Raw genomic sequence first — 26,384 nt, 5'->3', positions numbered from 1 at the left:
CTTGTAAAAATACACAATCTCTCTAGATCCACCAAAAAAAGTTTCCTCAAATGTGCATCAGTTACTTTCTGATTAAACAGTTTGTGATTCAGAATTGCTTAGATCTGTTCATCTGCACCATTACTCACCCATAAAGTACATTTCCCCTTCTCCACACAAGAAAAAAAAAAAAATAAAGAATTTAAAACTTTGGTCTTTGCTTCTTTGTGTTACAAACCGCCAGTCTCCTGCACCAGTTTAGGTAACAGCATGTGTATGTAAAAAGGCTGAACAAGACTTATTCCAGAGCCATAATCCTGCCAAAGTATTTTTCTGGGCTCCTTATGTTTTGATATTAGTGTTTACTAATGGCCAGATCCTCTTTAATTCCTTTAATACAAATGTAGGGATAAACTATGCTAGAAAAAATAGTGGGATAACAGACATTCTAGAAATAACCTGATATTCCTTCACGTGTACTTTAATCACACCTTTTAGCTATGATTGCATGACTTCTCTTAATCTGTTCATTCATTTTTGGAAATGGGAACATTTTAAAAGCGTAGTTCCTGTGTACTCTGACAGGTATTTTTGTAACTCTGCAACTGATTTTCCATTTTTTCCTCTTTTCACATACTAACCTTACTGCTTTTATTAAGCCACACAATCATTCTCCCTTATAGCCTCTCAAGCCCCATTCTTCCCTTGCTCAAGTGTTCTTTAGCTTCTTCTATTGTCACACCTCTGTGTATCCTCCAGCTTCCACCATGATTTAACTTTCCATGCACTGGAAGGGTGTAACAGTTAAGAAAAGGTCCTTATAAGTGCACCTGTGTAATGTCTTTTGGGGAAAAAAGAAGTGAATTCTGTTTCTTGTCTAGGTAAAATAGCAGCTGCCTCAGAGGGACAGGTTTTACAAGAATCAGTTAGTTGCAGCACTACAACTCTACCATCCTGAGCTGCAAGCTTCAGTGTCATCATTTACTGTTCCCATTACTCAGTGTAGTCACTCTCTTATACCCATCATATCATGTAGCTGCACATGAACTCCTCACAGCTGGACTCAATGCTGTTGGTAGCCAGAGGAACATCAAACACACCAAATCACTCAAGTTTACTGCTGAGCAGAGAAACTCAAAAGTGCTGTAACAGTTAAGAAAAGGTCCTTATAAGTGCACCTGTGTAATGTCTTTTGGGGAAAAAAGAAGTGAATTCTGTTTCTTGTCTAGGTAAAATAGCAGCTGCCTCAGAGGGACAGGTTTTACAAGAATCAGTTAGTTGCAGCACTACAACTCTACCATCCTGAGCTGCAAGCTTCAGTGTCATCATTTACTGTTCCCATTACTCAGTGTAGTCACTCTCTTATACCCATCATATCATGTAGCTGCACATGAACTCCTCACAGCTGGACTCAATGCTGTTGGTAGCCAGAGGAACATCAAACACACCCAATCACTCAAATTTACTGCTAAGCAGAGAAACTCAAAAGTGCAAGAATAGGACAAACAACAGAAAGACATATTTAACTAAACGTGAAAGATGATTCTGGAAGTTCTCATGGACTTGCATGGGTGTAATTAATACCCAGTATATCATCATCATCTTTTTTTTTGGTAATAAAACAAAATAAAAATGTAAGTGAGGAACAGCACTGTTAGTGGCAAAAAAAAGATGCGCAAAAAGGAAACCTATATAGAACCCATCTGAACGTTTCCCTACAGCTGGCTGCTTATAGACAGCATCTCTCATCCCAATCTCATAAAACTACGCATAGAACAAAAAAAATCAGAGGTCCAGGAAGTTTCAGGAAATAGATCCAGTGACACAGAAAAATCTGTGATACCCAGCACACCGGAGTTCATAGATTTTCTCTATGGTTCACTCTAGAATAGCCCTAAACTTAAGCACAGCATCATCCTTCCGTGCCCACAACCATGGCAGTTTCTAGTCCCAGGAATACCACATGATAAAGGTAAGAAAAAAGGAATTTTGAGGCACACTCTGGAACTACGTCTACATCTACCATAGATCAAGTTTGGCTACTAACCATCTCGTTTAGGAGCCCGCTCACTCTGACAACTGGGAATAGGCAGAAAGAGAAAAGGTGGCAGCTGGTCAGCTCCATCCTGGAAAGCAGCCACAGCAGAGGAGGCAAGCACGTTGGCATGCTCGGAGAGCGTGTTCAGCACATGCACGTTTACATAGCCAGACATAAGATACCTAATCAACTCAATTTTTCTTTCATGGTCTGCAAACGGAATGGAAGACACACAAGAAAAAAAAAAAAAAAGGATGGTAGAAATATGCAGGTGAGAGAAAGCTGGAGAAGGAGGAAATTAAAAGGTGAAATGGAAAACAACCACAAGAGTTCAGCATGCAGTATTACAATTAAGCAAAGAAAACCAAGGATCATTTCAACAAGACTGACTCACTAAACAAGCATGTTAGAGAGCAAAAAGATGAAACAGTTAATGAATAAGCAAATTTCCAGTGAAGTGCTCAGTAAGCACATAAAGAGCCATGGCCAGATCTCATGGAATAGGAGGTTCAGCGCCTCAGGAATGTAATTCTACCCTTTAATGGACCAAGAAGCACTTTCTAAAAGAGGAGGTTGGAAAGAACACATAAAAAGGGAGATGGCCAGCAAAGACAGATCCAATGCCCTTTGCAACATTCACTCCATTACATTTCTTGGTGTCCTGAATCCCTTAGGAATACACTTCACCCTTCCTGTTCAGTAGCAGACGTGTGATGTACAGAATTCCAGACCTGTTCTCACCTGGCTTTGAGAGTGGCATCGGGGGAGGGAAGAATCTTCGGGAAGGCTGTGGAGGGCTACAGAGAAATGAAAGGAGCTATTAATATAGAGGCAGCTAAACAAAAAAATCCATCTACAAATACACACACGTATGTCTCTATACACACACACCCCGAGCACAGTCCTTCCACCCATTTCTCCTCTCTAAAATTATCCTCACAATCCCACAAAAACAGGTAGATATCACCTGTCAGGAAAACAAGTGGACTCAGCACACTTCTCAGACCAGCCTATGTCCTTTTTCTACTCTAATTTAATTAATCCTACCTATCAGTAAAAAAAATTAAATAAATAAATTTACAATTTCCAACTGCTCTACCCCCATTCTGCACTGAAAATTTAGGCAGGTAACAGGCGTTTCCCAGAATAACTAAAGGGAAAGGAACAAGCCTCAGCTGGCATTTCCTCTTAACACCAGCACGTGCTTCCTCTTTGCAGCTGCTGCCTCCAGCAGGAGGGTGAACCAGGCCCAGAGTCCAGGCAACAGCCTCTTCCTATCCCTACGAAGATGACAACAGTGACTAGAGGTCCTTTCCCCCCACCAAAAATTCAAATGCTCAGCAACTTTGCCACTAGTATGTCAAAAGGTTGAGAGCCTTTTGTTTTCCATGTCTCTTTGTTTGTCATCCCACCTTCATACATGAGGCACTTGCCCTGAGGGAATACTGCATCTTGGAGCACTGATCTCAGAACTCACTGGGACCACCACTGGAGATCACCACTGAAGTTCTGAGTACAATGTTCTACCACCACAGCCTTTGTAGGGTGGATGCAGCTGTATTGGCACAGCGGCTTCCCACGTTTGAGATGGCAGAACAATTGCATCACTCACTAACAAAACACACTACACTGGGTAAACAGGCCTCAGCCAGCGCTCTCACCCCCGGCAGGAATCCGACTGGGGAGGGAGTGGCTGTATAATTTCAGGAGTATGAAAAAGCACTGCCTGAACTGCAGAGCGAACCCGAGCACGACCACAGAGCCCTTCTGCCAGAATAGTGAGCGGTACCTGTTGAGATCCTGTCCTTGCAGGTGGAGAGGATGCTGCTGATAATGGCCAAAGACTTCAAACACAATAGGCTTTGTCTTGATGTACTCCACAAAGGATTCCGTCACTTCCACAGCAATCTATTAGGCAAAGCAAGGGAAGAAAATGAGACATACAAAAAGGAAGTCTTCTAAGTCTGGATTTTAGGAGTCTGTATTTTTCATACAGTTTAGTATCATGGTAAAAGCAACTGCATTCCTTTTTGGTTTAGGCATTAATTTCACTCTCCAATAAAGGAGAAAATGAAAGCCTCAACATCAGGCATTTTAAGTAGGAGAAGAAGGAGTACATGTAACCAAAGGATTACACAGTTCATAAAAATAGACACATTCAGTTCATCTGAGATCATGAGCGCTGCTATTCACAAATATTTTATTTCCTGAATTCTAGACTGCTTTCATTGAACATCCTGGAAAGGAAACGGAGAATTCAAGGGCAGGAAGCAGAGGTGAAACAGAAGAGTTAAATCTGCCACACAGAATCATTCCCTATTTTGTTCTCCATTGGGGATTACATCATTCACCTCATCACCCCTCCTACTGTCTGTTCTTAAGAATTCCCTTTGTCCCCCTTTCCCATACACCTCAGGAGTTTAAGGAGAAGGACGCACACAACTCCCAGCCCTAAAGCAGGCACTTACTAAGCACAGAGAGTTTTACTTACATTCTGAACATGATAAAAGCCAAGGGGAGTCCCTCGACCATTGTTTTTCAGAGGTTCTGTTGAGAAAGCTTCATCATGCCGATGTAAAAAGCTTTAAAACAAACAAGCAAGAAACCAAAAATAAACCACCACAGAACAGTTCAGTGAAGATTGCTGTGCTGTGAACCCAACACTGAAATGAAACCCAAGAATTTATTCTGCTAGAACTTTACAGGGAATTGAGTGATGGCCTAAAGCTAGAAATACCCTAGTCTTTGGGACTACAATTTCTGTGCTTACTTTGTGTCTTTATTACTCCCATTTTTCATTCTCTTTCTTAAGAAATTAAGCCAAAGAACATTTTTATTGGCGAGCTACCGAGATACTCCAGGTTCACATAGCTTTCATTTCAATTGAGCTATGTACAACTTAATACCAAATTTTTCACATTAAAAGCCATTATCAAGCAAAAACCTGAGATATCTATAACTAGATCCTTTCCGCAAAACTTTATTCTTTAAGACCATACTCACACAAAGCAGGTACTGCTGGTAACAGGAATCCCAGTAACTGGCAAGGTGTTTTTCTATGCTATACCACACTGCCACTGACTGGAAAAGTCTCAATCAAACCCTCCATTGCCCATTATTATTTGCAATCTCTATCAAATTCATTGCCAAACGTAAATAAGGACAAACTCTTACTTGAACTGGCAGAAAATATCTGCATATTCAGGAAGGATGCCGCTGGCCTGCAGCACTGTCACACGGAAGGTAAACACACTGCCCAGTTTCAAGTGATCACCAATTTCCTCAGTGAATCCTTCCATAGTCATCTTTCCATCCAAAGTGGCTGACTTCAAGTCTTAGGGAGACACAAACATCCCACGTGAAATAACTTTTCTTTTGGGTTTTTTTCCCCTTTCTTTTCTTAAAATATTCCTTCAGGCATCACTTTAATCCTATCCCACTCTTTTGGTTTTCTTTTCAGCCCAAATTATTTGCTGATAATCAAAAGCCCCAAATACCTGGGAACAGTTTTTTTCTTCACAGTTCATCAAGTGAATAACTCCAGCATCTATTATATGCAACCCACCGGTTACACCGCTCCCTACTTGTCATGTTCTTGAAGGATACTCAGAACCCCTTTCTACCACAACTGAAAAGTGTTCCAGATTTCCCTTAAGCTCTCCAAAACTATTACATACTTCTTGCTCACCTAGCTCATTCGTTCTGTTGATCTCCTCTGGAGGAGTGGTAACCTCTGAATTCTGTCCTTGTCCTTCCACAATTCTTAACTCTTCCAATGACAGTCCAGACCGAGTCATCGCAACTGAAGAAAAATCATTCTGAAAAAACAAAGGAAGGTGTATGTAACAGACTCTGTAGCTTCTGGATTTCCCATCCCCTTCTTCCCCCACATTACTTATTCTTTATTTAGAAGCACAAACCAATGCACGCAAAGAAACCTAACTCAAATTTCAAAGAGTTGTTACCTTATCAAAATATTCATTGTCGAATGAAATTTTAGCTGTGCCAGACTGTCGAATACCAGAGCCATAATCTGGGGCTTCTTCATCAGCTGAAAAACAGGGGGGGAAAAATGAGGAGGAGGAAAAGGAAAAACAGAGTTACCTAAATGGAAATTCTGATTACAATGGGAACCAGTCCATAAAGTGGAAGAGTTCCAGTTATCCAGTAACAGATTAGAGTAAGTGCTGAAAAAAAATCATAGCAGAAATCTATCCATCATGAACTCAAGTGTGGAAAAACAACAAAGCAAGCTATTAATTTTCATCACGAATACACTTTAGAGAATTTTGAATGCAAAATAACTTCAGTACTCGTTCTGATTATTTATTTACTTCTGATTACTATAGCTGAGGTGAATTAACATACCATGATACAGGGACCCACCTGGAAATGGATCCTTACATTGATTTAAACTGGCATCTAAAATTCACAGACTAAAGCAGTCCCACTAGCACAGCTTCACAAGTACCCACTGCAAGTCTGAAAGGTGGTTCTGTCCATACAATCTGTCCATTTAACCTCCTCCTCTTTGTGGAGTAACAACAACGAGGCCTGGTTAAGTGCCAGGTATTTTTTCCCCAATAAATGCATGTTTGCAGGAGAAATCCCAACATCCTGAATGTGCTCCGAAACTTCGCATAGGGACCAAATAATGCCATGGTCCTTTTTTAAGAGTCCAGTTCCATTTCTATTGGTCATGGTATTCTATTTATTTAGATGGATAAATAGAATATTTAGTTGGAAATATTTGGTCAACGCTAAGGAGACCAAAGCGAGCTAGAAATGAGACTTTTGTACACATTAAAATAGATTTTATTTTCACTTGCTGGTTTAGTCCCTGCCAGAGTGATTCTTACACATCTTCAGGCTCTGAGATTTCATTATACGTTCCCATGGAGAGCGGAGCTTCCAGGGTTACCCCACCTAAACAATAAAGAGAGGCTGGCAGCCAGCCACTGCTGGAAAGGACAAATGATGGGAAGTATCTGTGCTCTCCCCAGCATGGGTAAGACACAGCTAACTACCAACAGCAAACTCAACTAGCTCTCCCCACGCTGGAAAAGTATGAAGTATTAGCAGCTGAGTAACGGACAGCAGTTAAGCTCTGGACACATACAATACCAGCTCGAAACTGGTGGAAGCAGGCACCATCCCCCTGTATCTACCCTTCTCTTCTGAGAATCCGATAATTCTTGCTGATTAAACAGTATGTTAAGTTAAAGCAGCTTCTAAGTCTCAACACATTTTAGTGAAGCAATGAAATGGAAAACTGCTGCTGATTTCTGTTTATAATATGCTGAAAAGTGTCAGTTCAGGAACTTCTTCACATGCTATTCAGCCAGAGAACAGCAGAGCACGTTTCTGGGCATTATTTAAAAGGACTCTTTAAGAAGATCAAACGTGGTACATTTAACTTTTCTGCAAGTCATCACAACGACCAAACTTGCATAGACCCTTGTCCACTCTTTATACTGGGAGCCAGAAAGAAAACCTTTGCTCTAATTTTAGTTTTTAGTCTTACTGACACTAGTTAGCCCTTCCACTGTCTTAAAAAGCACTGCAGCATTAGTTGCCAGGTATAAACTTCAGTGGTCAACACCAGCATTCTAAAAGCTTCTGATCAGTAGTATTATTTCAAGATTTATTCATGCTTGGTCCATATGATTCACAGCAATGAAAAAATTTCGAAAGTTAACAATTAAAAAAAAAAGTGTTCTTTGCAACACTAAAAACACTAAAACAAATCAACACTCAGATTTGATTTGTTTGCCTGCTTTTTAAGGCTGCAGCTATTCAGAGTGTACCAGAGAGTTGCAATACAAAGCTCCCGGGGTGTCTCACCTGCTATAGCTTGCACAGCTACGCGCAGAAATCCTCGCACTTCTCCTTTCTCACTCACAACAGCTACTCTGTGAATAAGAGGCACCGGGTACAGCAGGTTGCTCAGGTACACGAATGCTCTGGAAGGAAAGAAAACACAAACAGCATGAGGCAATCATCTGCAAACCCAGACCGCAGTAATCGGCTGGGTAACGGGACATTCAGATCTTCAGACAGTCTACTTTAGTCCTTCTATGAGACCTGCCCCGTGGCCGTGTATCCACACTGTCCACACAGGGCTCCTCGGCAGTGTCAGAGCTACAGGAAGCTACAAAGTGCTCTAAATCAGAGTCTATTGGAGACACAGGGCTTGTATTAGTGAGTTACAAAAACACATGAAGGAGACGATTTAAGATGATGGCTTTCTACAGTTGTCAACGGAGCTGTTAGCAAGATGGTAGAAGTCTACTACGGAACTACTGATTATAAAGAATTGTTGAGTTTTCCACTCCATGAGTGTAGTTTGTAGTGAGAAATGAAAAGGGAATTGATCTACTGTGCCTCAAATATTGTACTGAACACATGAAAACACTCTTCAAAACAGATTGACCGAATGTTTTCTCTTTTCTACACACATTTGATAACACTGCATACAGAGTAATCAGAAATCCCCAATAAACCATAAGTCATCTCTTAGGTTTCTTGGAAGATTCACTGAGTGTACAGACAGTGGAAGACTGATAGTCTTCATAGCTAAATATATTTAGGAGTAATATATTCGTTTCTTAAGAAAAAATAAAACAAACAACAAAAAACCCCCACAAACGATGACTCACCACAACAGTACTCAAGACTAATTGTGTAGAAATTACAGTTTACAATAGGAAAAGCAGCATTAAGGGCCAGTACTGGATGATCCTGCCATACACTAACTTTTAAAGTTATATACAAGCAGGGTCTATCTTGGAACAATAAAGTTCACAAGTTTTATTGTAAAGATTTTTAATTAAAGGTTAGATTAATGTTATTATTTTACTTTTCTGCAACAAATTGCAAAAGTTCTTAGAACACCAGACACTTCTGTGTGATTAGCTTGAGCAAAACTTAAAATGTTGAGATGCCTGACGAGTCAGGTAAGACTGGCTCTCAACAAGGGGTAAAAGATTGAAGGCTTTAGTTATTGAGTGAACTGTTTCAAAGTTCATAAGAATACTGAGACGATATAGAAATTTAACCAATAGTTTTACCAGTGATTAGACTTAAAGTGACTAATTATTTATGGAATTATTATGAATTTATGCATATTAAATTATACTAAATACCAGTCATTGGTTTAACCGGATTCCCTCCTTGCAGTCCTTTATATTAGTCTTTATTATGAAAGCAGAATTCCTCAAATTTATAACTGGTATTGTTTAATATTCCGAGGGAAAGTCCTGGGTGACAGAAGAGGACTGAGAGGGAAATAAAGCTGTTCACTGCCTCTGTCAGGAGCCATCAGCTGCAGAGTGTGCTCTGTGAACAGTGAGGCTGGTCCCACCTCAGCCCCCTGTGCCCCAGCCAAGGACCAAGGGCAGGGAAGGGAAGTGTTTCCGTGAGTTCATGGGCCCATTCCCAGAACGAAATTCTCTTGAAACAACAAGGGAGTCAAACAGGTGTCAGTTGAGAACCAAAGACACACACACAAAAAGAGCAGCTATGAAAAACCAAAGTGGTGACAAAATGCAATGGAGAAGAGAATGATTAATAAGGCTATAAAAGCACCAAAACAAAAACTGAAGAAAACCATACAACAGAAAAAACAACTGCAACATAACACTTGACTAAGATTAGGATCTAATTCCTTTTCAGTCTGCTGCAAAGTGAGGTAAGCACTGATAACGCAGGGGAAGGGAGAAGAGACTAAATTTAAAGTAACAAAATGGGAAGTTGTGTTGGCTTTTTTTCTTCTCTAAGAAAACATTTTCATTTTTAGCTTTGACATTTCAGGTGATGCCCATTTGAGAAAGCAGCATCCCACCACACAGGAAAACAGCCCCCCACACTAACAAACTGGAATCATTCACTTGGACCGGACGAGGGATGGAGTTCAGGAAGGTATGTAGTTATATGCTCAACACAAAAAACACACACAGTTTGAAAAACACATTTTAAACTAAGGAGAACAGACATTTTTCCCCCACCAGGAATCTAAATTGGATTGATATGTACAAAGCAAGAGACAGTTTGAGTAACTAATAGAGGCAGTCATCACAGAACTTCCTACTTTGATTCGAACTAGTGGAAAGTGAAAGCGTTAACTGCATGAAAAATAGAAGTCTATTTTCACTAGCATGGCTGAAATTCTGAAGCTGCTGTTCAACGTACGACAGCCAAAGCATTCAGGTTTATTAGCAACTACAATTTTGTCACCTCAGTAAAGTGTCAATCGCAAAGAAAAAGTATTTATCTTCTTTAACCTCCTTCCATCCAGTCACCTCGCTCACTGGAATCATTTTAACTTAGAGAAAGAAAAGCACATAATGCAAAAAGTTTTAAGCTTCCTGTTTGGTGACAGAAATGCTGGATCTCTTCTGTAGGATGCAGAGCAATAGCACATTTGCTGTAGGCAGAAAAGAGCTGGTTTTGCAGCGATGCTGCCTCCCAGCACCATTCCATCTGCTTCGTCACAACACACCACCGAGTCAGGAGTGGATGAAATGTTAAGGTTCTCCTCCTCCTCTCCCCACACCTGGGAGGACTCCCACTCCCCAAAGAGCCCATACGCAAGTGTCCCCCTGCACCTTAGCCCAGCAGACTGAAAGGGGGGGGAGCTGGATTAGCAGAAAGATTGGTGAGGTAAAATGGCATACTCACAACAAAACGAGAAATGAAATTTAACAAACACAAGTTGTTTTCATAAAAAAAAAAGTCAAAACAAAACCAACAGAACTCAGAATGATGATGGGTATTTTTTAAACAAACACATCAATTTGAGATTTAAATAAAAGATCCCATAGTCCTCTCCCACCACCCTTAAAAACACAGCAAATGCTTGGCGTGTCACACCCTTCCATAGAATCAGCCTTAAAGACAACCCAGCATGCCAGAAGAGATGGCTAAAGGGACCAGCTCTTTTTTCCTTTTCTTTAATATATATAGTATAAATAAAAGACAGTCACAGCACAGAGAAAGAAAAAAAAATACTCTGATGCCCAAGGAGTTGGGTAACTACATGATCAACTTCTTCTCCTCTCCTTCGTGACCTGGACTCTTTATTGCTGATGATCCCCTCAAAAATCCCCTCAAAAAATACTATTTTAGTTTTGTCCTATGATTCCACAACATATAAACCAGTCCACAGTTGAAAGCATTAAAGAATTTTGGGTTTGTTACAAATTGAACACTACCTTGTGCTCAAGATAACATCTATGTAGATGGATGCAGCCTCTGATATTTGTGAGTCCCACTGAGTTCCACAAAAGTGGAATTCTCACGCTGGAAGAGACTGAGGAATCCAAACAGTTTCTACTCAGCGGCGCTGAACAGCCCAATGGTTTTCTGCTGACAGAATCAGCACAATAGAAAGAACAGGAATAGAAACAGAAGAGAATGGAAACCAACGACTGGGATAAAGTCATTCAGCTCTCTGCTGGGAGATAATACAAACCAAGTTTCACTCCTCAATACACTTTACAACCCAAGTAAGAGCTCCTCAATACGTGCAGGTCTCGTGTACCCTTAACTGCTGCAGCTCCACGTCTGGCTACAGACAGAGCTCAGTATTCTTTTTAATACATGGAAACGGGAAGCAAGTTGTGTAATTGCCAGGAAGCACGACTGTTTTCATTATACACTCTATTTGCTCAGCTTGTGTCGTGCTTCCTGAAGAGTTTGTGAAATGAAGATGAATAGCTCAACTTTTTCCCAAGCTCTGAAGGTCCCGCTCTGAAAGAAGAGGCACAAGAGGAGAATACGCCGGGTTTGCCAGCGCGGGCACCAGAAAGCAGCCCTTCCCAGCACACACTGACACGGATGCTTTCACTCACTGACAACCACTGCCAAGCCAGTTAAGGTGGCTCTCCCAGACCCACTCTGGGGGAATCAGATTCACCTGAAAGAACTGAATTTTATAAACCACGTTATCAGACATGGCACACGAGAGCATGAATTCACAGAGATCAAAGAGAACTAATGCAGTTTCTTGCATCTTTAGCAACTGCAATTTTTGTTTCAAAGACTGGGTCGAGGAAGTTTGAAGTTTAATCACAGTCTGTAAATAGGTCCACTAAAGACAAAGACAGAGGTTAGACAATACAGCTAAACTGACCTAAAGGCTTGATAAAAGACCGACAAGCTCAGTCCCTCATTTTCCCAAACACTGCAACCAAGCTTCCTGCATTTGAGGAATCCACAGAAAGATCCCGCCTTCCTGGCCACGAATCCTTCAAGCTCTGGTCCCTTCTCCTTTGTTCCTCCCTTCCGCCGGCCACGGAGTCTGACCCCCTCTTTTGCACAAGGCTTACGGTGACCCCCTCCCATACAAGCAGACTGGCTCAGAGTGAGCAAATATGCAAAAAAAAAAAAGGATAACTTGGGGGAGTGGGAGCAGAAGAGAGGGGAACAAAGTCACTGAATAAAACCCTCCTGTTTCTTGTCATGAGTTACATGGTTGAGCAAGAGACTATCTGTGCAGAAACAGTGCAAAGTACTACATTTTTTAATGCAATTTGCTGTCCTTATGGTCCACACCACAGACAGGGGTCTGATGATGCCTTAATCGTATCTTGGCAAAATAGGTAATACTCTAGAATACATTAAACTTGTTTCAGAAATTCAATCATAGTGCATGGGGAAAGTGCTGATAAACACCACCAGCCGGTGAATTTTAATGATGATGCCCCTTCACTACCTTTCCCTACTTGCTACCGAAAGTCACGCACAGTCTGAGAAGAGAAATCATCTCAAAGAACATTCTTTTCCTCATCCAGAAAGGGACATTCTTCTTTCTCCTCGTGTCAACTTTTCTCTTCAGACACAGAGGATGTTAGATGAGTTTTCAAAAAATGGATGTACTGGATTGGACTTAAAGACTTTCCACCATACTCTGAGACTCTCTCCTCTGGGAGAAAATTACATGCTCCGATACTATCTTAGTGATCTTGCAATGGCTAAATAGAGCACTCTTATAAATAATGCTTGAGTACTGTACATAAGCAAACCCACACTCATTCTATGTTGTGACAGTTATCCAGAAATAGAAATATATTTACTCACATTGTCACATCTAAGGGTTATTTTCTCAATTACTGTTTAGGTCTTCATGGCTTCTAACATGGGAACTTTTAACATTAAATTACACTCATTCTCTGGCAATTCCAATTTATGCATATAGGTGTTTTGGCTGGCTTGACAGCTATTCAGTGCAGCGTGAGGCAAAGCCACTGCAGCCTACAGCAAGAGCTGGTCCCTTTTGGCCATTCTCAGAGTAACCTCACCAACCTTCCCACTAAAATGAACCAAGGGGATCGGTCGTAAAACGGGTCGCGCCCATCATTGAAGAGGTCTGATCCCTCCTCAGTTCCAACGTCGGAGCCAGTATCATCCACAAAGGCCTCATCATCAAAGTCCTCCATCTCATCCTGCTGTTCATCAGCCAGTTCAGTGATGTCGGAGTCAGCCGTGGAGAAAGTGGGGGAGGGCGTGCGATCAGCAAGACGCTCATTCACGCAGCCATGGAAAATGGGGGAGCTAGATATCAGTTAATGGAATACCAATTAACAGAGGGAGGGGAAAGAAGAATGCTTCAGTTAACAGCCGTCTGTTGCCATCAGCACAGAGACCACCTGAACAACAAGCAAAGGCTTCAAACCATGTGGACTGCAATGAAACACAAGGGAAGGGGCTGCTAACAAAGTCAGGAAAAAGAGCATCCTTGAACTGAGCAGAAAGCAAATGAAAAATTAATATAAACATGGCCGAACATACAGATCTTAACAGCACATCCATTTAAGAGAGCTACAATTCTTATTTCCAACGCAAAGCAATTTTGTAAATAAAAATACTGTAAAAGGTGTAGCCAACATCAGGAAATATTAAAGAATCCCATAGGGTGTAACCAAACTGTTTGAACTACATATGTAAGGCCCTGGGCTACTTGTCCTCACAGTTCCCAATGTTCTTCGTATTCTCACAGCTCTGCTTCAGTGCCTTTAGATAGAACTTGGCTACCTACATTATTTTTTTTTAAATAAACTTATGAATTACTAAGGGTTCACTCAAATCAGATTCTACAAGGTTACACCAGAACCGGTAACATTCTAAAGAGCATTTTCTGCTCTTCACTATATTTTAAGTCTATTGGAAGTCCCTGAAAGACAGCACACAATTAACACTACTGGCCATACAGTTTATAACCACTTTCAAAGTCAAAGTTCATCCAGAACTGAGAGGAGTTACCAGTGCACCAGCAGCTGAGATTATTGTCACGTACCTTCCAACAAGCTTGAACCAATGAAAGCGATCGTAGAAGGGGTCGCTGCCTGTCATCGTGCTTTCACCCTCATCCTGTGTGTTTGATGCCATCTCCCCAGCTCTGTCATACATCTCACGCATCAGGTCCAACCTCTGCCTGCAAAGAAGAGAGCGGGATTAAAAGAAAATTAATAGAGAGCAAATAAAAAGCAGGGAACATGAAGTGGGGTGCGCCAACTTCACCGGCACCAAATTACACACAGGCACAGGAGAATGAAGGACAGGGAGTCTGTACCACTAACTGTGGTACCGTAGTAATTCCCTGACACGTTAGGGATTCTGGGAGAATTTTGCAGGCTAAGCCCACTGAGCACGAGGCAAGGTCACTGCAGAAGCTTATGTAAATCTTGGATTTCATTCAAACTTCTAAATATTCTTCTTTTGCATCTAATTTTGGCATAATGTTTTGCTTCTTTTATTGCGTCAGATGTTGCTGAGTAATTTAGGAAGTTTTTTGCATTCCATTCCAGAAATGATGGCATTTTGATTCAAAAATGAACTGATTGCATTATAGATGTTCAATTATTCATTTATTTTATTGAAGAAAACAAGTGCTTTGCGCCACAAGATCCTTTGTCTGGAAGTTATTAGTGGAAAAAAAGTTCTTCAGTCAGTATTTAGAAAAAGTCTAAAATGTCTTTTGCCTAATTGCAAGAATATGACTAAAATAATTCAGATTGCAGCTTAGAATCTTCTTTATTTAAACTTTTTATTATAAGTTATGTACTGTACTACTACGTTATATAAAAGTAGGTGGTAAGGAAACTTTTGCAGTAAAAAGAACACGAAAAGAATTAATGCAGAGATGAGCGGTGATGAGCCTTATTAGATTTAAAAAAATAAAATCTAACCTCAAGTTAAAAAATTCAATGTGGAGGTGAAGTAAGACGTTGGAGAACAAATGCACCTGTTTAAAGGTTCAAGAAAGCTAGCATTTAAAACATATCATGCTGTCTGGAAAGTTGGCATTTGGGAGAACACAGAGAAAAAACAAGTACAACAGGGAACGAACCCCAAGGGGTGAAACATTTCAGTGAAGCTCCTTGGATATAAAGAAGTTTGTTGTCTGTTATATTTACATACTTGAGTTTTTCTAAGGACCAGTAATGCGTTGCTCCATTCTTCAGATCCTGGACTTCCACAGCTACCACCGTCCGGGGGAAAGGCCTGTTGTCCCGGGTCTTCTCCAGCTCAGGGGGCAACAGCTCTGGTGGCAGCGGCGAGTAGAGGGTGTCTGTCAGCAGCACAAACTGAAACTGCACCTGCATGGAAAAAAGGAAAATCACTTTAGTTCTGAGAAGTCACAAGATCAGTATCACAAAGGGGACAGAGACCTAACCTAAGCCAACGCAGGAAGCCAGTTTGACTTTCATCTCTGTAAACAGATTCAGGGGTTGTTTTACGTCACTTTTTTTTTTTTGGTCTCAAGTTGGCATAAAGCATGTTTTTCAGCTGAGTACAGATATCTTGCCTTTATTGTCACAGCTAGGAGAGGTCTGGGAAACTATAAACCTAGCACATCCTGCAGCACCCACTCCTCCTTGAAAGATGCGTTACCATATGAAGTTAAAAGCAAAAAGGAAGAGACAGGGCCTGGAGAAATGTCCGTGTACATGTGTTTATAATATTGACAGGAACAGCATAAGGGAAATGAAGAAAAGGAGAATATATCAACCACCCTTACAGAGGTTATTCTGAATCAGAGACTTGTGATTTTCTGAACCCTTTTAAAGCTCAAAGCCCAAACTAAAAAGTAAGAGACATATAACTTTAAAGACTACAAGTAACTCTGACTGTTTGAAACAGGACTGTAGAGTCAGAAAATTCAAAAAGCTGCTCTGCATGTCCCTACCTTTTTCTTTAACTCTACACTGATTGCATTGGCTTCTTTTAGATATACTGCATTTCCCCAGAGCTGGTCCCTCAGTGAAGTAAACTGGTGAAATTTCCACTTCCTGAAAGCCCACTGTGCGAGTTCATACTCATGTCGTGTCCAGGGCACTGGGAAGAACAAAGAAACAGAGAAATAAAACACTGCAGCAGCTTCTCTAAACCACCACATGAAGTATCTAACACTACTGCTGACTAAGGCATTAAGTTCTCAGCACCTTTTATGAAAGACAAGAACAGAAAACAAAAACCTGCCTTTTTATTATTCAGGGAGGAAAAACTGGATTCAAACTTCCTCACTACTAGCAATGGAGAGATAATGATCAAGTAAGGAGATATGGAACAGATAAAACAAAATAAATACCACTCCTATTATTCTAAGCTAGTTAACAATTATTAAAGCCAAATGCTGAAACAGTGGAATGAACGCAAGTATTATGGGAATAATAAACTCTATCTACTGTCCAGAAATGGAGTTACACAGACATGTCACAGCATGAATTCTAAGAATTCCTACCAAGGAGAAAAATGACATTTCAAAATCAAAACAAGGAAACAAAGGGAACAGTATTATTTTGGTGTAAAGACATCTGAACTCTGTTAGTGCCAAGAAGAGAGAGATTCCTTCCAATTCAAGACCACCAAATCAAAGCTTGTAGTTAAACTCATCTAGCTTGTGTGTCAAATTACTTTGGGAATGTATATCTACTGTTTATGTGGCACTTATTCTACGAGTAGGTACTTTGCATCTTTATGCTGTGAAGATTAGAGATCAAGAAGTTATGAAGTATCTCACTGCTTTCCAAAGCGAGTTTTCTATCTATTTCAAGAAATATTATAGCAACTACTCCTTTAGGCTTAACTATATCCACATTGGTTTTAGCTTCAAAACTCACCTTCTTCTTCCTCTTCCTCCTCCTCTGTCGTTTCGGCTGCCAGGGACCGTGTCTCTACCTGCTTCTGCAAGGCTTGCAGCTTACTCTCATAGTCCTGCGGGAGAGAGGAGACACCGTGTAGGACAGAGAGAAGCCAGGAGAGCAGGTCAGAGAGACTGACACCTCAGGTGGAATGACAGACACAGAGAACAAATACATAAGGCTGTTCCATTAATGCTCAGGGGTCACACACCAACATCTATGGGTTTAGTACAATCTGTCCTTGAAGAGAGAGAATTGCAGCTTACTCTCATAGTCCTGCGGGAGAGAGGAGACACCGTGTAGGACAGAGAGAAGCCAGGAGAGCAGGTCAGAGAGACTGACACCTCAGGTGGAATGACAGACACAGAGAACAAATACATAAGGCTGTTCCATTAATGCTCAGGGGTCACACACCAACATCTATGGGTTTAGTACAATCTGTCCTTCAAGAGAGAGAAGACAGAGGCCAAAACAATTCATAGAATAGCTTGGGTTGGGAGGGACCTTTAAGATATTAGAGTTGCTTTTCAAACCCATCAGATACACATGCTCATAGGATCCTTAAGAGGGAAAGGTTTAGCTTTTTCTAGTTTTGCTCAAGACTGAAAAAAGGGGATTTTTTGGGGAACCTGATTCCTGCTTTCAGGTAGGTAAGAAAGAGGTAGAAATAGAGAAAAGTACAGAAATAAATTTAAAATGAGAGGGTTATTCACCTTCATTTTCTCAAACAGAAGGATTAACAGCATCACTGATTTGCCTTTTGATACAAAAAAATCATTTTAGGGAAAAAAAAAAAAGACACTGTGTTTTCAATTAGATTTTCCTCTTGGGTTGGAAGCATCACTCTCTCACATGTGTATTTAATGTCAGAAGATAACAAAAACACCACCACCCTGGTACGTGGGCAGAGAAGTCTGTGCAGAGGTTTCCCCACAAGAAGCACTTCAACAATACCGTCTGGTGTAAGAGCATTTTCCTCCTGGTCAGCATAATCATGCCTTGAAATAAATGCTAATAATACTTAATGACCCTTTTATTATTTGCTGGTAAAACAAATACAAATTCAAGATATTTAGAACAGACACAGTCACTGTGTTCCTGGTCTCAGATCCTACCTCCTGACTGGATTTTATTTTTTGCAGATAATCCTTTGGCATATAATACACACATTAAACTAGCTTCTCAAGATTTTTATACAAGAATTACAACAATTCACTAAGAGGAGCGTTCCAGAGTTCTTAAGGAGGATTCATCCTTTGGCATATAATACACACATTAAACTGGCTTCTCGAGATTTTTACACAAGAATTATAACAATTCACTAAGAACATTCCAGAGTTCTTAAGGAGGATTATTGAAGCCACTCATCTTGTATTCCAACTTTCTCTCTTCCAGTTCCAAATCCTAAAATTCTTCTCCAATGCCCTGTTTGCAGTAATGCATTCTAAAACTAACAGCTACAGAAGGAAAGCTTTACCCTTTCCTCCCATCCTATTTAAGCATCCCACCCACCTAAACACCTGCATTACTTTGTTATCATACAGCAAGTATAGTTCTTAGCACTGCCACAATGTGATTACATTAAATTTAACCCAAGTTCAGTCAGAAAGACCTTTAGACAGTATTTGGAGACAAACCTAAAGTATATTCCTTTAAGTTTGTAAATCATATTTCCTGGAGGTGCCATTAAAAAACAGTAGCTGTGCTCCTAGAAATTGCCGAATTTTCAATACCATGAATTCAATACCCATGACCCTTAGGGAGAGAAAACTGAACTATTAAAGATATATGGTCTTCATATGAGGACTGTGTATTAATTTTCTAATTTTCTCTTGAACTTTTATTTGGCTAAAATTCTCCCTCTTCTTTGTTTGTGTCTGCTCCATTCACTCTAAGATGGCTCCATACCTACAGTGCAAGGAAACCTTAGCCCAGCAGCAAAAGAACTACCAAAAAAAGTACATTTTTTCTTTTGATATTCCTTCTAAAATTCCTAATGAGTCATCAAAAAACTATTCTAAACTCGGTGAGAAGTTTCAGGCTTATCTACAGATCTGAAATACCCAGCTTACTCTTAAAAATTCATTAACATAAAGGCACTCTCTGAGCTTTTTTCCCCCCTCATCCATGTAGATTATGCTTTTACTTTGGAAACCAAGATAAAACTGGTCAGATGGGAACTGATAGGAAGAAGCTCCTCTTATGTGCAATGAAGGGCAAAATAATTTATTTTCCTGTAGTCTGAAGTAGATAACCTGAGAATGTCATTTTGAGTGGCTAGATTGCAGAAATGAAGAAATGAAAAGGTCTTCAAGGACCGTTTAAGTAGAATCTTTGATCAGATTCTGTTGGAGAAATCGAAAAGCTGCAGAGGCAACGGTCAAAAATCAGGGGCATTCCACTGTGAAAATTCTGCTTCCAGCATGAACAAACCCAGGCACATTAAACACATTCACATACAAAGACCTGCTTCTTGTCTTCTCTATTTTCAGACTTGTGAGCCAAGTATGTGTAACTTCTGTACATTTAAATACCTAGATAAATAAATGCTGAATATAAGCAGACATTTTTTGACTCCACGCTAATAAACATTACTTTGAAAACTAAGTAAAAGAACTGACATTTGTTTTCCCATAATGAAAAAAAGAAATAGGTACCATTTCCCTAAGCAGAAAAACAGGACTACAGTTGCCTCCTGGAACTTGATACTAGAGTAGTATTTAAAAATAATTGGTGTTGAGCAACAGCTGAAGGATGAATTTCAGGTTGGTTGACGCAGAAGATGCACTGACTGCCCTGCAATAGGGCTTGGTTTGCTCTCCTGAGAGATTGGTCAGGTCTCCAGGTAAACATTTCCAGATCTGACTAGTGATAACACACACGTAATTGTTACTACCCATGTAAAGGTGCCTCAGCTGCTAGAAAAGAAAAAAACCTGCACCTCGAAGCAGCCCTGAAGGTCCATGCCCCAGACTCCCTGGAACCCACTGCATATTGTTCTCCAGCTTCAGACTGGTTGAAATCATTACCTCCACCCATGTGGAGAAAGGGAACACAAAGTTTCTTTTGCCCAGGGGCATGGAAATATCTAAAGTCACAACAATCATAGATTTTCTGAAAACAGAAAAAAAAGAAAAAAAAAAGTAATCATAGACTGAGACTAGGCCAAGCTTTTTAAGACCAGACTGGACCAGCTTTTTCAGCAGAACACTGGGCCATAACAACTCAGATTCTTTGGATCTATGTGATGTCTGCAAAGGTGCTGTAGTGTACACTCCCTCCTGTACTTGAGGCACACACACAAAAAAAATCAGTTTCTTTTGTCTTCAGTGAGCGAATAAATAGAGAACAGCCAGCTCTGTCTTTTCTTCCAGAATTTAGACGATCAGCACGCAAGATGGTACCATGGGACAGCCCTGAAGAGGAATATGGCTTGTAATTCCCTTGTGCTATAAAAAGCTCTTTTTGAAAAAAAAAAAGAAAAAAAAAAAAGCTCTGTGACAGTAGACATGAACTTGTGCAGGCTGCTTTCCACACAACAGCAGAAAAATCAGGGTGGACAGACTTAAAGAATCACACTGAGGAACAATTAAAGAAACCTCTTTAACTCTGCTGAAACAATACCAACCCCAAGACAAAAAAATGAAATCAGGACAAGCCTGTAATCAAGTTTCATTTCCATTTCACTGAGACAAGTCTGACACTTACAAGAGTATTTCATAGTTTATTGAAAGAGCACTTGTTACAATACAAACCAGTTCTGCTTTTCACAAGGCAGATGCTTGCTCTTAAAACAATCCAAAACTTGTTTTTTCTTAAACAATGGACAGATCTGAAAATCCCATTTTATTCAAAGGCAGCTCACTGCTTTCTTTACAGTACAAATGGGTACAACAGCACAGATTTCTCATGTCGCAGCTCCTGAAGTGGTTCAAGGGGAAGCATCCAAGTCAAATTTCAACATATAAAGGGTAAAGAACAAATTTCAACATATAAAGGATAAAGGACAAACAGTGAGGGAGATATTGGAACTATGCTGAATGTACTGATAAAAATAGCATCCTCTAATTTGACGGATCCCTAAATTCAGATTGCTTGAGAAAGGATGTTGAAGTCAATCAGAGGAGCGTTAGTGGCATGCGTTTGTCCCTACCCCCCAAATCCACGTGTCCCTAGTGAATCCTAGAGGATATTTAAGAACTCATCACTGAGGCACAGGTGGATACAAGCCAGCTGTCAAAGCACACAGCACATCAGCACTTAGCAATGGCAATTAAGCTTATTAAACCAGCGCTGCTATCACGGATGCCACATTTCCATCAACCTGAAAGCCTTTTCACCCAGTCTCCTCCGGAAGCAGCTGTGTTACTGCTCAATCGCTCCATGAACACAGAGTTTGGAGTGAGGGGTGTGCGTATTTCTTAACAACGCAAGGAGATCCACAAGCTCTCACATTGCTTCTCTTACCAGATGAGGCACTGCGCTGTAATTAATATTCAATTCAAGTGGATAATTATTTTTATAGGATTTTTTTTTTCAAGTTTCATTTCTATAATATCCTCCTAAAAGCCAGGAAAAAAAGCTGCTTCCTCTGAGCAGATGACATTTTGGCCTTGACTATCCTTTTTCTTTTTTTGTCAAAACATACAACAAGAACAGAATAAGGAGGGTTGCTTTTCCAGTGGGGTAAAGACTGATGGGGTAAAGACCCCACAGACTGATGGCAACTTATTGTTCCTCATCATCACCCCCACCCAGGCATATACAGATATTTCTTCTCAGATTTTTAAGCTGAAATAAGTTGGCAAAAACTTTTTAGTGTCTAGCGATAAAATATCAAGTAGTGGGAGTTTTTAATCTCACGTCAGTACATGTAGTTGCATGGACTTCAAAATTCCTCCATGTTCAATCACGTGGGGATTTCACGCGGTGACTGAACATGTGTTGAGCCACAATCCTCAACAGAAACGGGACACAAGAGAAAATTGCTCTGGTCTTCTCTCATGCCCTGTCCCGTGCAGACTAACTCTGCCTGGCTCACCTATTCCTACAAAATTGGGAGGATTTTCCCCGAGGATGCATTTTTAAGAGAGTCCAAGCCTTTTTGAGGATATGAAAGAACTCATTACTCCCCACGTGCACAAAACCAAAGTGCAATGCACTGCTAAAACAAGATTCTAAAATAAAGGCAACAGCAAAATATTATTTGCAGCCCAAAATTCGTTTTGCAATTCTGACTCAAGCTCAAAAGAAAAGTATCGCTCATCTACAAGGCTTCTTTTCTTTAAGAATCAAGACATTTTTGGACATGATGCTTTATTTCCTTCGTTCAAGTAGGCCAAAGCATGAGACAAATGCAAGATACAAAGCCATATTTGGACACAAAATTAAACCTGCCATAAAAAAAAAAAAATGTCCCAAGTGATGGGACCAGCTCATTCTTTCAAGACAGTTCGAGGACTGAGTTTGTAGTTCCTATATCAGAGGGCCAGTATCCCATCAGTAACACGTGTGCAGAGACTGAGGAGTTGACAGTTAATTACTTGATATGTAGATGGTGCACGGCTGCCACTTAATGAGTGTTGCAACCAGCTCCTACACTTTGCACAGTTTGGGGGGGCAGGGATTGGGGGGGGGGGGGTGGAAAATAGAACAGGAAACAAAACCGAGATGGAAAATAAGCTTGAGGCACTTCCTACTCCTCTGCAGCTATGGGATTGGGGGGGGGGGATGGAAAATAGTACAGGAAACAAAACCGAGATGGAAAATAAGCTTGAGGCACTTCCTACTCCTCTGCAGCTATGCTCAAACACGCAGAAGTAACAGTTACCTGAAGGGCTTATATTTTATCCAAAAATAACCAACCTCAAGTAAATTAAGGAAATTTGTGCAAAACAGCACAAATCGTTTAACTCTACAGATACACTGCAAAGTGGACCTATCTTACCAAATGTGGCACAGTAGCCTACTTTGTGTTTAAATTTGTATTCAAGTTACATTTAAAAGCAAAATAAGTCCTGAAAAGCTTCAGATTGGCTTATACTTAAGTCCGCAGATTTTCAGAACTATGCACAATTTTATCTTGCGCTTTAAGAAACTCAGAAAGTGTATAATTAAAATTGGAAGTCTCCAATTGAGATCCCCAAGTTCATAAAGTCTGTTCCTTAAAAAACAGTTCTTCTGTAATTTGTTTGAAAAAAAAAATCTGAAGTAGGGATTGCAAGCATTTGTTTTACAGCAAATCACCTGCAAGTGCAGACCTCTTCAGATCAAAATAGATATTTAAAATTTTCACTTGCATTTTAAGTGTGGGGAGAAGGAAAACTAATCTTTTTTTCTCCTAAAAGTGACCTTCTCCTTTATTAAACAAGTCTTGAAAAAGGGGTTTAATCCAAGACCAGAGGCACTATCATGAGGTATCACATTCAGATGAAACGGTTCAATTCTCCTGTCTTGGAGGAGAATTCAGCCTATTCAAAGTAGTGATCTATAAATCTTCATAAGAATAACTATTTCAAGCACTATTCTCAGGCTCATGCCCGAGAGAGCTGAAAACATAAAATAAAAATAATTAGCTTTTTAAGGCTTCTTCCTGCACCAGAGTGTTGAAAAATCCTAGTTCCTTTCCACAATCTCTGTATAATAATTAAAAATGATTATATTTAGAGATACAATGGGAATTAGAAAAAGCTTATTTCCAAAGTATTGCTTTAGCAATATATATATATTCTGACATAAAATTCCATTCAGGCAGGTTTAACTGTCACAGCAATTTCATACCAATAATTACGAACTTAAGCAGAAGGAGAAAAGACATCTCCTACTCAAGGAGCAGGACTGTTGTGACCCAATAGCTCTTCTCAATTTTCCTATTAAAAAAGCCACATATCTTGTCAGCCAACACCTTTTGGTTTATAGATTATTATTGCTATTAATAATTTCAGTTATGAGTGGAAAATATCGTTCTGAAGAGCCAGATCAATTTAAAAACAGATGGTCAGTTCCTTATTGCTAAGAAAAAGGTCACAAGAAACATTCAATGCTATAAACTAAATTCCTCTTTTGATTGTCTACATAAAACACAGGAGGAAGGTAGCACTTTGTAAGTTCCAGACATTATTTTCAGCATTAGAAAAATACTTCAAGACACACAAAAAAACCCTGGTAAATGAGCTAGCAGGGAAGTTCTCCTCTCCTTATCCCTCCCTCCCAGTCTTCTACTCTATCAAAAAAGTTCTTACAATTTTTCAGAACGTTCTTCCAATCAATGTCGTTAAAACCGCAACAAAAGTCACATGCAAACGGAATGGGCTGAAGGGCCAGTACCTTGGGGTTTTATATCAAATTACTCAAGTTCTACCTGGCCAAACAAAACCCAAGATTTACGGCAAAGCCAATTCTGGCTGTTTCTTAAGGCTAAGCCAGAATTGCCCCTGCTTCCCTCCTCCCCCAGACTACTCTCGGCCAACTGATCATACTGTGGTTTCTCTGCCCGTTTTGAGGTTGGGTGCTGAGAACTGGCGCCTCATCCGGGGGGGCGTCACAAACTGGTTATAGTGGTTGAGCCGGTCAGTCTGTTTTGGGTGGGAGTTGGCTGTATTGCCTTCCCCACTGCCTGCGTTGCTGTGGTTGCAGTAAGGCTGCCGGTGCTGGTGGATGTGGCGTTTTTGCTGGAAGGTTTGGAGGTCGGGGTTCTGCTGCCCGCTGAACGAGTGCAAGGACTCAGACGAGCCCGACGTCTGACGCCGCAAGCTTTTCTGAGAGCCATTATTGAGAGAATTGCTTCTCCAGCGCAACTGAGGCGAGGGCTGCTGCTGGCTGCTTGGCTGTGGCTGTGTGTTCAACTGCTGCCTGTTAATTTGGATATTATCTTGATTCCTCTGGGGGCCATAAAGATTCCACAGCTGCTGAGGGTCTTTAGAAGCAGCTTTACTTTCTTTCTCTTTGTTTTCATCTTTGTTCTTATCATCTTCTTTTGGAATTCTAACCTCAATAACTTCATCCTCCGTTATAATGATATGGGTGCCTGGACTCCACGAGTTCCTGTGCTTGGGATTGCTTTTGAAAGGGAAGCGGGGCTTGCGATTTTCGGGTGGAATAAATCGGTGAGGCATATTTTGTCGACGAAGCTGTTTCGCTATTTCCTGCTGCTGCAGATTTTTAAATCGAATCTGTTCTTGCCTCATCCAACGTAATCGCCCACGTCTGAAAGCTGGATCACCTGCCATTAACTGAGAAACACGCTCCTCTTTAGCAAGATCATCATTCTCGCTTCTTTTTAAGTCATCTGTGGGCTTCTTCTCCGCATCCACCGCACCGGCAGAGTTTGGAGACTTAGAGTTAGCTACGGTTGACTGAGCTTTATCTGGAGAACCTATGAGAGGTAAAACCTTCTCCATTTTGAGCATCTTATTTCTAAGAACTTTTATCTCTTCATCCTTCATGTTGTTCTGCTTCTTCACTTCTTGCAAAATATCTTCCAATTTGTCTATATGCACCTTAAGGTCATCCACATCAGTGATGCCTTTTCCGTTGGCCATGACGTCTTCAATTTTCTCATCTCCAACTCCTACCGTATCCCAGACGTCGCGAGCAACAGCTCGCCACGATTCACGCTCGTTTGGATCTTTTTTCCCATACATGGCACAAAGCTCTTTCATTTTAACAATGGCCAGAGCCTCAATCTCCTGCCTAGTGTGCCTGAAGTCATTGAGCGCTACCTCATAGCATATCTCTTTCACAGCCTGAATCTTTAAGTCTGAGATGGTAACCCATTTGGAGTCTTTGCTAAGGCGTCGCCGTTGGGGTATCTGGTACATTTTAATTGGCTCTCGTTTCTTCCCACTGCTGGGGAGGCCACACTTTTTTACAATGGTTTGGAGCTTGCTGGGGGGCAGCTTCTCTCTCAGGGAAGTGATCAGTCTCCAACTCTCCTCACACGATCTCTTGTCCGAATCATCCCCACTATCAGAGTCTGCATCCTTTGGAAAAACAAAAATCAAGAAGTGGCCCCAAAATAACCAAAATTAAAATTGTAAGAAAATGGAAAAGCTAAACAAGAAGTAGCAGGCAAAGAAAACTAAATCAAAAATCAAAATAGAACAAGTGATAAGGAAGTCCCTGAAGACTGAGTGTTAGGACATTAAAATGTATCTTCAAGAGTCATGGACTGTCAAAGTCGGAGCTCTTCACTTAATTAAGACTAACATTATATTTAAAAATCT

The 26,384-nt window shown here is 40.6% G+C and overlaps 1 protein-coding gene across 8 annotated transcripts in view; it reads right to left on the bottom strand.

Annotated features, from left to right (window-relative positions):
* The window catches only part of KIF1B (kinesin family member 1B), a 92,835-nt gene that overhangs the window by 20,337 nt on the left and 46,114 nt on the right, over positions 1–26,384 (bottom strand). For 5 of the 8 annotated variants that reach the window (XM_014941374.1, XM_014941376.1, XM_014941377.1 and 2 more), the window contains 12 exons: positions 17,140–17,233; positions 16,206–16,354; positions 15,437–15,615; positions 14,313–14,450; positions 13,322–13,570; positions 7,862–7,980; positions 5,983–6,068; positions 5,706–5,835; positions 5,192–5,351; positions 4,509–4,599; positions 3,807–3,925; positions 2,759–2,814 (listed from right to left, as the gene is read on the bottom strand). In XM_014941374.1, the coding sequence (XP_014796860.1) occupies positions 2,759–2,814; positions 3,807–3,925; positions 4,509–4,599; positions 5,192–5,351; positions 5,706–5,835; positions 5,983–6,068; positions 7,862–7,980; positions 13,322–13,570; positions 14,313–14,450; positions 15,437–15,615; positions 16,206–16,354; positions 17,140–17,233 (1,570 nt within the window). Of the gene's footprint in view, positions 1–2,758; positions 2,815–3,806; positions 3,926–4,508; positions 4,600–5,191; positions 5,352–5,705; positions 5,836–5,982; positions 6,069–7,861; positions 7,981–13,321; positions 13,571–14,312; positions 14,451–15,436; positions 15,616–16,205; positions 16,355–17,139; positions 17,234–22,878; positions 26,142–26,384 lie in introns of those variants that run through there. The other 3 variants (XM_014941379.1, XM_014941380.1, XM_014941382.1) reach the window with 2 other exon arrangements.

The sequence above is a fragment of the Calidris pugnax genome, unplaced genomic scaffold (genome assembly GCF_001431845.1).
Source record: "Calidris pugnax isolate Ruff unplaced genomic scaffold, ASM143184v1 scaffold82, whole genome shotgun sequence".
In the NCBI taxonomy this organism is placed as follows: domain Eukaryota; kingdom Metazoa; phylum Chordata; class Aves; order Charadriiformes; family Scolopacidae; genus Calidris; species Calidris pugnax.
The sequence above is the reverse complement of the archived record's forward strand: the minus strand, read 5'-3'. Positions and strand labels throughout refer to the sequence as shown.